The sequence below is a fragment of the Phoenix dactylifera genome, chromosome 8, assembly GCF_009389715.1.
Source record: "Phoenix dactylifera cultivar Barhee BC4 chromosome 8, palm_55x_up_171113_PBpolish2nd_filt_p, whole genome shotgun sequence".
Lineage (NCBI taxonomy): Eukaryota > Viridiplantae > Streptophyta > Magnoliopsida > Arecales > Arecaceae > Phoenix > Phoenix dactylifera.
Genome location: NC_052399.1, coordinates 26,640,139 through 26,652,340, shown reverse-complemented (window position 1 = coordinate 26,652,340; position 12,202 = coordinate 26,640,139). Strand labels below are relative to the sequence as shown.

General features: G+C 37.9%; 1 protein-coding gene across 1 annotated transcript; it reads right to left on the bottom strand.

Moving 5' to 3' along the window:
* Window positions 1-3,271: 3,271 nt before the first annotated feature.
* On the bottom strand, window positions 3,272-11,108 carry LOC120111796 (probable peroxygenase 4). Its single transcript, XM_039129698.1, has 6 exons — window positions 11,014-11,108; window positions 9,258-9,371; window positions 9,042-9,127; window positions 8,126-8,220; window positions 3,642-3,767; window positions 3,272-3,555 (listed from the first exon to the last, which is right to left on the bottom strand). The coding sequence occupies exons 1-6, from the start codon at window positions 11,069-11,071 to the stop codon at window positions 3,414-3,416; spliced, it is 621 nt and encodes a 206-aa protein (XP_038985626.1). The 5' UTR covers window positions 11,072-11,108; the 3' UTR covers window positions 3,272-3,413.
* Window positions 11,109-12,202: the final 1,094 nt, after the last annotated feature.

Below are 12,202 nucleotides of genomic sequence, written 5' to 3'. Positions count from 1 at the left end.
GTCCGCATGTGCCATCAAGTGGTATCAAAGCCCGTCCGCTGCGTTCGCTCTGCATCACTTCATGGACGAAATGGTTGGAATCTCTAGCTACTTGATCCAAGCCACTCATGTGAAGTCCTTTGGAAGACCAATTAAAACTAACGATGTTTCAATTATCCTTGCTCACAAAGCCCATAAGATCAGATCTTGCCCATAAGATCGGAGCCAGCTTTCTTCTCATGAATTTGTCGTCTCTTGTTCGAAAAACCAAACTATCCAAGGCATCATGGTGGAGGGTCACGTTAAGGGAGATGGTTTTAGCCTTGTCACCAACCATCGAAATCAGTTTCGGGATAGTGTACCTCATAATCTGAAGTTCAAAACCTTCGCAACACTCAAGAGCTTACCTATGATCCGTGGACGGCTAATACATTGGCTACAATTATCTCCAAATTTGGCTCACCCCATTGAGCCAATCAATCTTGCCTCAGATGGGACAATCTAACTAGGTTCAACATAGTCTTCTTTTGCAAAGAGATGGAGAACATTTCCGAAACTGTCTAGGTAACGATAGGGCCATACTCTTATTCGGTCTCTATCTTGATCAACTATGTTTCCTATCAGAAACCTAGGTTCGACAACATAAGGACAGACTCTAAATAGGCCGTATTGGGCTGAAGTCGGTAGCCCCAACCTTCTTTAGCTCGTGGCCTTTAAGGAGAAGAAAGAACAGAGAATCATGGTCCTCTGCTCCATCTTCCTTGGAGCGATGAGACCGTAGAGTCGTGGCCGACTCTAAAGGCAGTTGAACTCTTCGACTACACGGAAAGTTAGAATGGCCTCCGGTCATCTCGTAGAGCCTTTCCGCCTGCAATCCTCGTGGGTGGTGCAACCACCCTTAGGATTATCCATTCGGAAGTTATAAAGATGATGATGATGGTGATAATGCTATTGACCACTGATAGCCCTGAGCTTGACCTTTTTTTGGAGTTTTAGATATGATGTATACATTTATATTTTTGGAGTTTTTGGAGTTATCATGGACATTTAATTATGTGTGACATTATGTATACATTTTCATATACGATATAAGTTTTGTTATGTGAGTTTTGTTATATATGTTTTATTATTATAGAGGCTATACATAGTTATGTTATCATCGACATTTAATTTTGTATATATACAAGTATTGTACACTTTTTATTAATTTTAATATATATATATATATATACAACTTAGTGATGTTTTAAATCATCACAAAATTTGAGAAGAGTGATGCTTTAAAGCATCGTTACAATGCCATCATTTGCGATGGTAAGAAGTGTCGTCAGTTAGCGATGCCATCGTGGTTCAATGGAACTAAGAAGCATTGTTAGTTAGTGACATTTTTAAAAAGCATCATTAGTTTCAACAAAAAAAATGCGACATGGCCAGCAAGCATGGAAAATTTCTATTTCGATGCTTGTGTAGTTGATGTTTCTTCAACGTTTTCCATAGTGTTAGGGGCCTAGCTAACTACACTTATAAGCATCGACAATGTCCTTTAAAAGTGCCAGCTTTTATATGTTCTCTGGCCTAAACCCTTTTTCTCGACGTTTTGGATCGAACTAATCCATTGACACAAATCGTTCATGGGCGAAAATAGAGTTATTTGGGTCTTGGAGGATTGATGGGGCGAACTACTAGTTTTCGGATACGAGATATCCATCCTAGCCACTATGGACGTATTTGTCCAATTGACACGTCCGAAGGAATCAATGTTGGACTTTTTTGATCCTTAGCTATTCATGTGAAGATTGGTCATTGGGGATCTATAGAGAGTCCGTTTTATGAAATATCTCAGAGATCCAAGGAGGCACAGATGGTTTATTTATCATCAAATAGAGACGAATATTATATGGTAGCAGCAGGAAATTCTTTGGCCTTGAATTAGGATATTATTCAAGAAGAACAGGTTGTTCCAGCTCGATACCGTCAAGAATTCCTTACTATTTATCGCATGGGAACAGATTCATCTTAGAAGCATTTTTTCCTTCCAATATTTTTCTATTAGCAGCTCGACACGAAATCCCTATGCTTAGAAGACACGAAAGATCAATCTTTGGCGCCCAACTGCTCTCTTCGTTATAGAAAATATGATAAAGGAGAGCCGGTAGAACTCGAAAATACTGAAAGGCGAAGGGGGAAAGCGGAGAAGGAGAAGATGGGAGTATCGACATAAGGAGCAGGTGGAGAGGCATCGGTTTTTGGTACCGGCATGCAAAGGTTGGAATCCTTTTACTCCAGATTATGAACACCCGATGGATTTGTCAAGAACGAGCTGACAACTACAGGGGAAGCGGCTCGGGCTAGGAGATAGTTTACTTTTTAGTAAGCATAAAAACTTAAGTATCAAAAAGATTGTTTATGAAATTCTAAAAATCATTGAAATATCAAGTGAATGGAGGGCAATATTCTCATATGTATTTACATAAACAAATAGAGGTGATATAGAATTCTGCTAATTATGAGGAATTTAAATGTATGATCCACTTTATAATATTAAAGGAATGTATAATCAGACAAATATCAAGGAAAATGACAATAATATCAAAGAACCAATTTGGTTGTGTATCAAAAAGGTAAATAATGACTATTATTTTCTTATTTAAGCTATTGATAGAAATCGTCTTGAAATAGCAATACCTTTTATGTACTTGGAGATGGTTCATGACAAAATATTGAAAAAACACTTGGCCAGTTTTTATAAAGGATGGATGTATGCAACAATGTATTTAGGTTCATGATGATATATTCTGGTGCTAAAATTTATGTAAATGAAATAGAATTGAATTTATATGATTTTGTATAACTTAATCCATACCTTATTGTCTCAAACCAAAATTTTATCAAACAATCATAAAACATGATATCTTATGGCCTCAAGTCTGAACAAACATAAATAAAACATTAAAAATGGAATGTATAATATTAAAGTAGGAAAGATATAGTGAAAAATAGAAATTAGGAGAGATAGCGTAAAATGAATTTAAAAAGGAGCTGTAAAAGATACAAAATTAAAGGCCAAATGTCAAAAAATCAATTAAAATATTATGAGGATATAGAATAAAATCAATTACTAATATTTGTGATGAAAAATTTAGGAGAAGAAAGAAAGGACCTAGAAAATATGGATGGAAGATATGAGACAACAAGAAATGACTCTATCGATGCCAAATCTTCAGGCTTAATCCCATCCCAACTCGGTATAAGCCCATAGCAGACAAAGAGATAGATGACAGGTAGAGAGAAAGAGAGAGAGAATTTGAATTATGCAACTGTAAGCATTACAAACAATTTATTTGCATATGTATGCAATGTTCTAGAACAGCATCTCACGCAAGAAGTTCACTGACTTGAATAAAATTCGCTCTTCAACTCTCACATTTACGCTTTCATTTGAGAGCCTTTCGCTCTGCCTCCAATTTATAAAACAGGCTTCCATCATAGACAAGTCTTACAGTGTCCTTTTGAAGCATTCCATCTTTATCCTTAGCGAGAGAGAATAAAATTTCCCACTCTGTCCGACTAGCAACCCTGCAACAAATTTCAAAGTTAAATTAAATAAATTCTTAAGAAACAATTTTCCTATATGCTTAGCTTCCGCTATTGAAGAAACTCACCATCCTTGGGTGTTATTAGGTTGTTGATTCGCCTTAAGCATCTCTTTCAACTCGTCAGATGTCAATGCATTAGGATTAGTGTGTGCATGCTTCTGAAAAATCTCCACAAATTTTTCAGGGACAAACCTTAAAATTGTATACACTATGTCAAGTCAACAATCTAAGATAAAGAAATTAATTATCACTTTTCTAAAAGTTCTGGTAAAAGAGATAAAGAAACCTGACTTTTCTATTTGTGAAGGTGAGTCTTACAACAGAACATCATGCTATTAATTATATACCACAACCAATGTAGTATAAATAAAGAGTTAAAATAATCTAGAATGAAAATGATAAGAGATAATCCAATTAGCATGTTGTGCACTTGCTACTTAAGCTTTTATCAGCCATATGATAGTGATTCATTCCAACATAATATGAAAACAGAAACAGGGATCTTTGTGAGTTAAAATGACACTGGAGAAATTAATTTGATGGTTACTTGATGCTAAATTTTAGTAATGATGTGATGGAGGCTTGGAAGTAATAATCTAAAGAAGGGTGACCAAAGATCTTTTGAAGTAGTATAATCTTTACTAATATGCAAGAAATATCCTATAACTATTGTCCTAATAATTCTATGTTACTAATCTTAACAACACAAGAAAGCTATGAAAAGAACTCTACAAATAAAATGAATTTATATGGTCTACGCTATAGACAACATCATACTCAATTGGAAAAGACATGGGTGTCTACAATTATTTGTCTTCCTTATGCAAAAGAATCGTGTTGGCCATTAATATATATTCTCAGGAAGAGTGAGTAATTAATCAGGTTACATTATTTAAAACAACTAGTCCTAGCTGAATATAAAGAAACCACAAATGAGGCAGTGATGTATAACAAAAATCAACATATATAGAAAAAGTAAAACCAATCTAGCAAAATGCTAATATTATCATAATAGAGTTGACATAATTTGGATGAGATCTACATAGGTTAAACCATTTCACTACAGGAAAATAGTTACTTCCGACACTTAATTGCCGACACTAGGGAGAAGCGTCGGCAATTTGGCTGGCGCACCAAAATTTGCCGCCAGATTTAGACTACGCATTGTCAGCCAATTTTGTAGTCAACAATAATAGGGTGGATGCAAAGCAATGGGCAGAGAACAATATTCCACGCATCCTTCCAGCTAATCAGCCACAACTATACAAGAGCCAGTCACCACATGACTCCTTGTCCGAGACATTTTCTCAAAGATATGATTGAGAGATACTTAGACGATGCCACGATACTACTCGGTCGACTCTGTTAGGAGAACGATATATATGCTTCCAATATAGCTAGGAAGAGAGGGGCACGAAGGGTAAGCAAACAGCAAGTGGCACAAAAGGTAAGAAGACAACTGCCTAGCACACAAAAATAGAAAAATAAAAGGCACCTACAAGCTTAATGGAGACTGTCGAGGAGGAATCAGCTCACTCAGATTCAGAGACGAGAAACAGCAGTTCTGGTGGTCATGGATTTATTGGGCAAGGAGGGAGTGGAGTTTATGAGACCACCATTTATGAGACACAATCATAGGGTAGTCTTCGATTCACTGGAGAGTCTTAGTTTACAAATGTTATATAAGATAGAAACCACGGTACATAATCTGGTGGAGCCCATCAAGATCTGACTGCATATAGGAGACAGGCTCTTCGAGGTCATTTAGAAGGACATAATGTAGCTGCAAATAACCGCACATATGGAGTAGGATTCACAGATGCATCAGATTTTGAGTCGTATACTGGATCCTATTACCTACAGCCACAAACAGCCTATGACCCATACGGATGTAGATATAGATATAGTGCATCTGAGGCATCTCATGGTGGCTACTATTATATACAATTCGGAGCATCTTACGGATTGAATTTTTTGCCGATTTATTCGGATGGGTCTCTTCACAACTATTTTTTCAGCCAGAAGATACCTCTCAGAGCCAGAGTTTCAGTAAGAAACCAAGAGTGTGTCACGCCCCCGCCTACGCGAGGCACGTGAGGCACCCAGTGCCCACGTGGGGGCCACATGAGGAGGGACCGCAGGGCTCCCCTACCAGATATTGTCCGGTTCCGGGGCTTCACGCAAGCGTCCTTCACCCCTCCCCGGTTTTGTTTTCCACCCAAAACGCATCTGCAGGATTAGGAGACACCCGCCTCATATGCTCAGGCTCTGGAACGAGTCTTTCCGATGTGGGACTATTGGGCCTCACACCCTTCCCACCATCGGACAAGAGCCATTCCAGAGCCTGGGCATATGAGGCGGGTGTCTCCTAATCCTGCAGATGCGTTTTGGGTGGAAAACAAAATCGGGGAGGGGTGAAGGATGCTTGCGTGAAGCCCCGGAACCGGACAATATCTGGCAGGGGAGCCCCGCGGTCCCTCCTCATGTGGCCCCCATGTGGGCACTGGGTGCCTCACGTGCCTTGCGTAGGCGGGGGCGTGACAATGGTATCAGAGCGGACCCGGCCCATAACCTATGTGGACTAAGAAACACTGCAGCACGGATCTATTGGGGCTGACTACGGGCCAATCATGGTGTTGTGATTAGATTTGAATATATTTGAACCCTTAGCCTGACGAGGATGTCAGGGCTTGAACGGGGAGAGTATGTGAGGACCCGTGCGGGCGTGTGTTTAGTTCCATATCGGTTATTCGCTGGGTAGATCTTGGGTACTTATACAGGATCAAAGAACCCAAATAATAACTTCCGGCTAGCCATTTTGGGTGAGATCCTGGGTTGTTACAGAGTGCTTATAACCCAGAGCATGTTTTTTTTTGGGAAGAACATACAAGACTATAACGTTGCATGGCTAGAAGGATGGCCTGATGTGCCTCCTGACTATGCTTTTGATATGGATCTTTATGAGAGGCTCACGACTCGACGAAATTTTAGATATCGGTATATATGTTATATTTTAGATATATATAATTGATTGTATTATTTTATATTTTTCACTTCACTACTTGATTTGAGGATATTTCATGTTGCTTCTTATAGAATGCAATATCTCACTAATTATTTTATGATTTGTATCATTTTAAAACAATAAGATCCATTATTTAGGTTAAATTGAGATTATAGAAGCATCAAAAAATATCAAAAAAATATCAAATTAGACTTAAAATCAATGAAAAAGTTTTAAAAAAAACTTAAAAAACTTACAAAAAAAAATGGGCGTGCCAGTATGGAACCGGCATGCCCTACCGTACCATGTGTCGGTAAGATACCGAACCGGTACTATACCGAGCAGTCAGCTGACCGGTACAAATCTTGTTATCGGTTCGATGGACCTTGAATTTGAGTATAAGAATTCTCTATGTAGAAATGCCCTAAGGCCCTGTTTGGGGGAGCTGTTAGTAGTAGAGCTTTTGGAAGTAGAGCTGTTGAAAGTAGAGCGTTTATAAAAAGCTGTTTGCTGTTTGGTAACTACATTTCTAAAGTGCTGTGGCACTTAGACATGTGTTTGGTAAACAAACTGAGAAAGTACTTTTGTGTGACAAAATGACTATAAAGGACATTACCAGTAATAGAGCATAATAAAATATAATATGTATTAATATATAAATATATGATATAGTATAATATTAATGTAATGTAATATAATAATATTATAATATAGTACTATAACATTATGTATTATAGAATAATAATTTAATATAATATTAAATTATTTAACATAGCATATCAATGTATTATGATATAATATAATATAATATTATATTTATAGTATAATACAATAATACATATATAAAATATTATAATTATTAGTGTAAATTAATTTTTCATCATTCTAATGACCATTTATCTCTCTAACAAATAGAGAGAAAGGAAGAAGAAGATTGAGAGGGAAAGGGAGAAAGGAAGAGGCGGGATAAGGGTTTTGGGAAAAAAAAGTATGATTTAAATGGGGGTATTTTGGTCCAAAAAACAACTTTCCGAGAAAGCTGAAAACAGCATTTTCGGAAAGCTCAAAATTGGAGCTTCTCCCCCAAAACTGTTTTCAGCTTTCCGCAAAAGCTGAAACAGCTTTGCGAAAATTTTACCAAACACCATTTTTTATCTAAAAGTACTTTTGGAGGGCCAGAAAGTGCTTTTTGGCCCTCCAATAGCTCCCCCAAATAGGGCCTAAGAGTATTCCCTCTAGATAGCTCAAAATCCTTTTCTACAACAACTTTTCATAAGGTTTCACATAAAGCTATATACGTTTTTCTTTCTTGATTTTCTTTGGAGTTTAGTGAATATACATAGGCATATATCTTCATAGAAAATCACACATACAATATCCTCATTCCATAATCTACATATAATCGATGGCTTTCTTTGAATAGTAAACACCAATATTTTGGTAGATATGAGTATCCAAATTCAACAAAATGTTGTTTTCTTAAAAAAGAATTATACTCTTGTAACTAAAAGTATCGATAAAAATTGAACAATATATATCAACCTACCTTCCCTCAGTGTCGTAGGCACCAGTGTCGCTTCCGTGTTTGCCTTTCTGAATATTAGCTACAAGAATAGGGAGAAGGATTGCTGGAATTGTTCCCTACATATATGACGACGAGAAAAAGAAAAGAAATTTAAGTCATTTCGCCTAAGGGGTTTTGTGGAAGCAACCAACAAAAATGCATTTGGCTTCCTATTGAAAATATAAAATATTGAAATTTTGTGCAAGGCTGTGAAGTACAATTTTCCATAATCATTCATGTTGATCTAGGTCCCCATGTTGGGTACTTTTAATTTTTGAAAGTGAAATACTAGAGGGGCTAATCATGCTCAAAGAAATTCATGGACTGAAAGTTTCAACATTCTAGCTTTTATAATTTCCATTTATTTGTTAAACTTTATAAATTTTCAAAATAATTTCAATTATGAATATTAGTAAGGTCAATAATGGTCATTGTTACGGATAAACGTTGATACAATTAACTTTAATTCCTGGTATGCTTTGAGATCTGCCAATATTAAGAAAGGTAAATTTGCCTCATTATAAGTTATCTTTTAGACGATGAGCAAAAAATTTATACTTTTACTATAGATTAGACTAAGAAGCCTCAATTACTCGGCTATCGTTGTAGTGTAGTCTAGGGATCTTCACTCAGCACAACAATGTCATTCTAGGGACACTTTGAGTCTGTTATGAAATAAAAATTTTAAATGAGTTGATATTTGCTCTACTATGGATTGGTGTAGTTGGTAAAGTTATTGGGAATTGGTACTAGTATTGTAGGCTGAAAAGTCCATCTAAAATTTTGCTGGATTTATTATCTGGTGGAGTTAGTAGTCATAGACTGATCGCATACATCAACTGTCTAATTTTGCGGGAAGTGAAGACAGAGGGGGAGAGTGAGGAGAAAACGAGCATACATTATTGGTTTTGGGACTGAGGAAGCCATGAATTAGGACGGAGGATACGGAAGACAAGGCAACGCCGAACCCAATTGCACGAAATCCTGAAGAACAATAAGCAAATAAATTAATATTGGCAAGCCAAAAGAAAAAGAGGGCGTGAACCAAGAAAAACGGGAAGATGACAAAATATTACGAGGGTGAATGAAATGAAAACAAAGTAGACGAGAAGACCTTCGTAGGTCTCTTTTGGATAGATGACCCCATCTTTGTTCCTATCAAAGAACGATACGTGCTTCTGAAGTGGAGTCATGTCAGTTTCATTGTTCTCACCCTGCGTTTTAATCCCTTAGGGAAGGATTCACGGGATCATTTTGGTCACAAGGAAACGTAAAATAATATTAATAATTAAAAAAAAACTGATGACTGTAAGTTTAGGTAACATGCTTTCAAATATTAATATAAAGTTTTCTCTCAGCCATTTGTGCCAACTGTAAGCAAAAAAATTGCACTAGTTTTGTCGTCCAAAGACCACCATGAAAGAACTTATAAGAAATTGTAGTGGCACTATAAAAAATTTGCACTAGTCACCGTAATTATTCGAAAGACCCCAATAAAAAATTATAGTGGCATGAGCAGACCGTTTTCTTAGGAAAATGGGCAGGATAGAAAGCAACGTATAGAGACAAACAGACAATCAGTAGGCTCATTTGTCATGTGAACCAAACAGAAAGGAAAATCGGGCCCAAGATCACAAAAGAAAACCTAAGATTCCTTTTGTTTTCCATTGGGGGAGGGTTAAACTCCCTTACAAGGCTCTTTGCGCCGGATTTGTCTCCCCATGCGCACATCAACAAACAATGCACAACTTCCCACTTATGAGAGAGAGAGAGAGAGTGCCACCATGGTGGTAGCATAGTTGGAATAGGGCTTTGCTTCCATTGGCGCGGTCAAGGTTCAAAACGCGCGGGCGTCAATTAAATATGGGGGACCGAATGCCCCCGCTTGGTGGAAACGCTATCTGGTCCAGCTAGCACTGAAGTGGCGCTGGGATGACGTACTCATACGTAGGGTAACCATAGGTCGAGGAGGATATAAGCAAAAAATTCTATCTGCATTGAACATTTTCTGGTAGAAGGGGGCCAGTGGAAGCTGCTACGCGGATGAGGTTTCCTCTCCTCACTCCTATTTCTTAGCACCAAAAGAGAGAGAGAGAGAGAGAGAGAGATAGAGAGAGAGAGAGAGAGAGAGAGAGAGTCCATAGCTCAGCTGCCCCCGTCTGGACACGCTTGGTGGAAACGCTATCTGGTCCAGCTAGCACTGAAGTGGCGCTGGGATGACGTACTCATACGTAGGGTAACCATAGGTCGAGGAGGATATAAGCAAAAAATTCTATCTGCATTGAACATTTTCTGGTAGAAGGGGGCCTAGTGGAAGCTGCTACGCGGATGAGGTTTCCTCTCCTCACTCCTATTTCTTAGCACCAAAAGAGAGAGAGAGAGAGAGAGAGAGAGAGAGAGAGAGAGAGTCCATAAGAGAGAGAGAGAGAGTCCATAGCTCAGCTGTTATCACCAGCAAAGGCCATGACCATATCTGGATATCAACATGCTAGAAAAATGGAAACATATGGATCTGTGGCACGGGCTGGTATCACCAACAAGAGTTAGATGATGCACCCGCATCAACACACACCTCGCCGGAAAATGCCGGCACGGAGGGGGGTTTAATAATAAATGGAACAGAATCAAAGAACAATATTGCACCGATCAAACAATCGCTAACCGGATGCCATGGCCACCGTCGTCGAAGAAGAGAGAGAGCAGCAAAAGGACATAGCTGGCCCTTACAATCAACCAGAACAATCCGTTGATCTCTGGCCTTCTGTTAGAGTCTAAATGGATCTCTAAGTCTCAGAGAACCACAAAATTGGCAAGAAAAGGAATCGTAGCTACTGAACCCAGATAATTAATTAACGAGGTTCGAAGTATACCTGAGACGACGACAAGGAGAAGCAAGAGAAGGCAGGAGGCATAGGATAATACGGCCATCTTCAGTCACAACAACAAATAGAATCTTTGACGAGGGACTCCTTTCCTCGATGGATGAAGTAGTTTCCGGAGCCACATATTTATATCTGAAAGATGACGGAGAAAACGAAACGGGATTTATAATTTTCTGTATTTGCAAATATTTAATGTATGTAACGATATCCCGTAAAGGTTTTCTCATTGATCAATTCAGAATATTTCCAGCGCATGCATGCGAACAAAACTGGAAATTAGGCATAAATTTACACAACTGCGTGGAGTACAGATTCCATTTATCTTTATTTTCTTTTTTGCTTTTTTTTTTTGACAAAGGAAGGTAGAAACCAACATTTAACGAAAATAGAATTAAAAAGTGAAAATTGAAACGGTATAGATTCAATGCATCGTAGTAAATGGATTGAAACACATAAAGCAGGATAATTGACAGAAAAAGCACGTCAAAGAAGCACTACAACAATAATAAGCCTTTTTTTTTTTGTTAAAGGACAATAATATACAATAAAAAGTTTTGGCGACGCTTTTTATGCTCTTTATCGACGCTTATAAACGTCAGTAATTTACTTTCTGACACTTTTGAAACCGCCGCGAAAGTAATTGGAAAGCACACATTAATTAAACTTCATCCTTATCCTGAACAGTTGGAAAGCGCACATTAGTTAGCCTTCATCTTTATCCTGAACAGCTAAAGTTATTAGTTAGTTTGTTCTGCGGTTTTGCATTTCATCCTTATCCTGCAACTCATCCTTATCCCACAATTGATATATATATATATATATATATATATATATATATATATATATATATATATATATATATATATATATATATATATATATATATATATATATATAGCCTTGTAATCATATAGTGCAATATAGAAGAAAACATCTTTCTTTTCTTCCTCAAATATTTTGCTTGTTTGATATGGTATCAGAGCGCCACTCCTGTCTCTCCTGTTGCCCTTCTTCACCTTTGGAGGTTCCAGCGTGGAAGGAAGAAGAAAGCTTCCCTTCCCTGAGTGCCTATGTCCTTGCCCTCGGATGCGAGTGAGAGAGAAGATCTGCTGCTAGATCCGGTGGAGAGAAGCGACAACGTCCCTATCCCCGGACGCGAGCAAGAGAGAAGACTCGT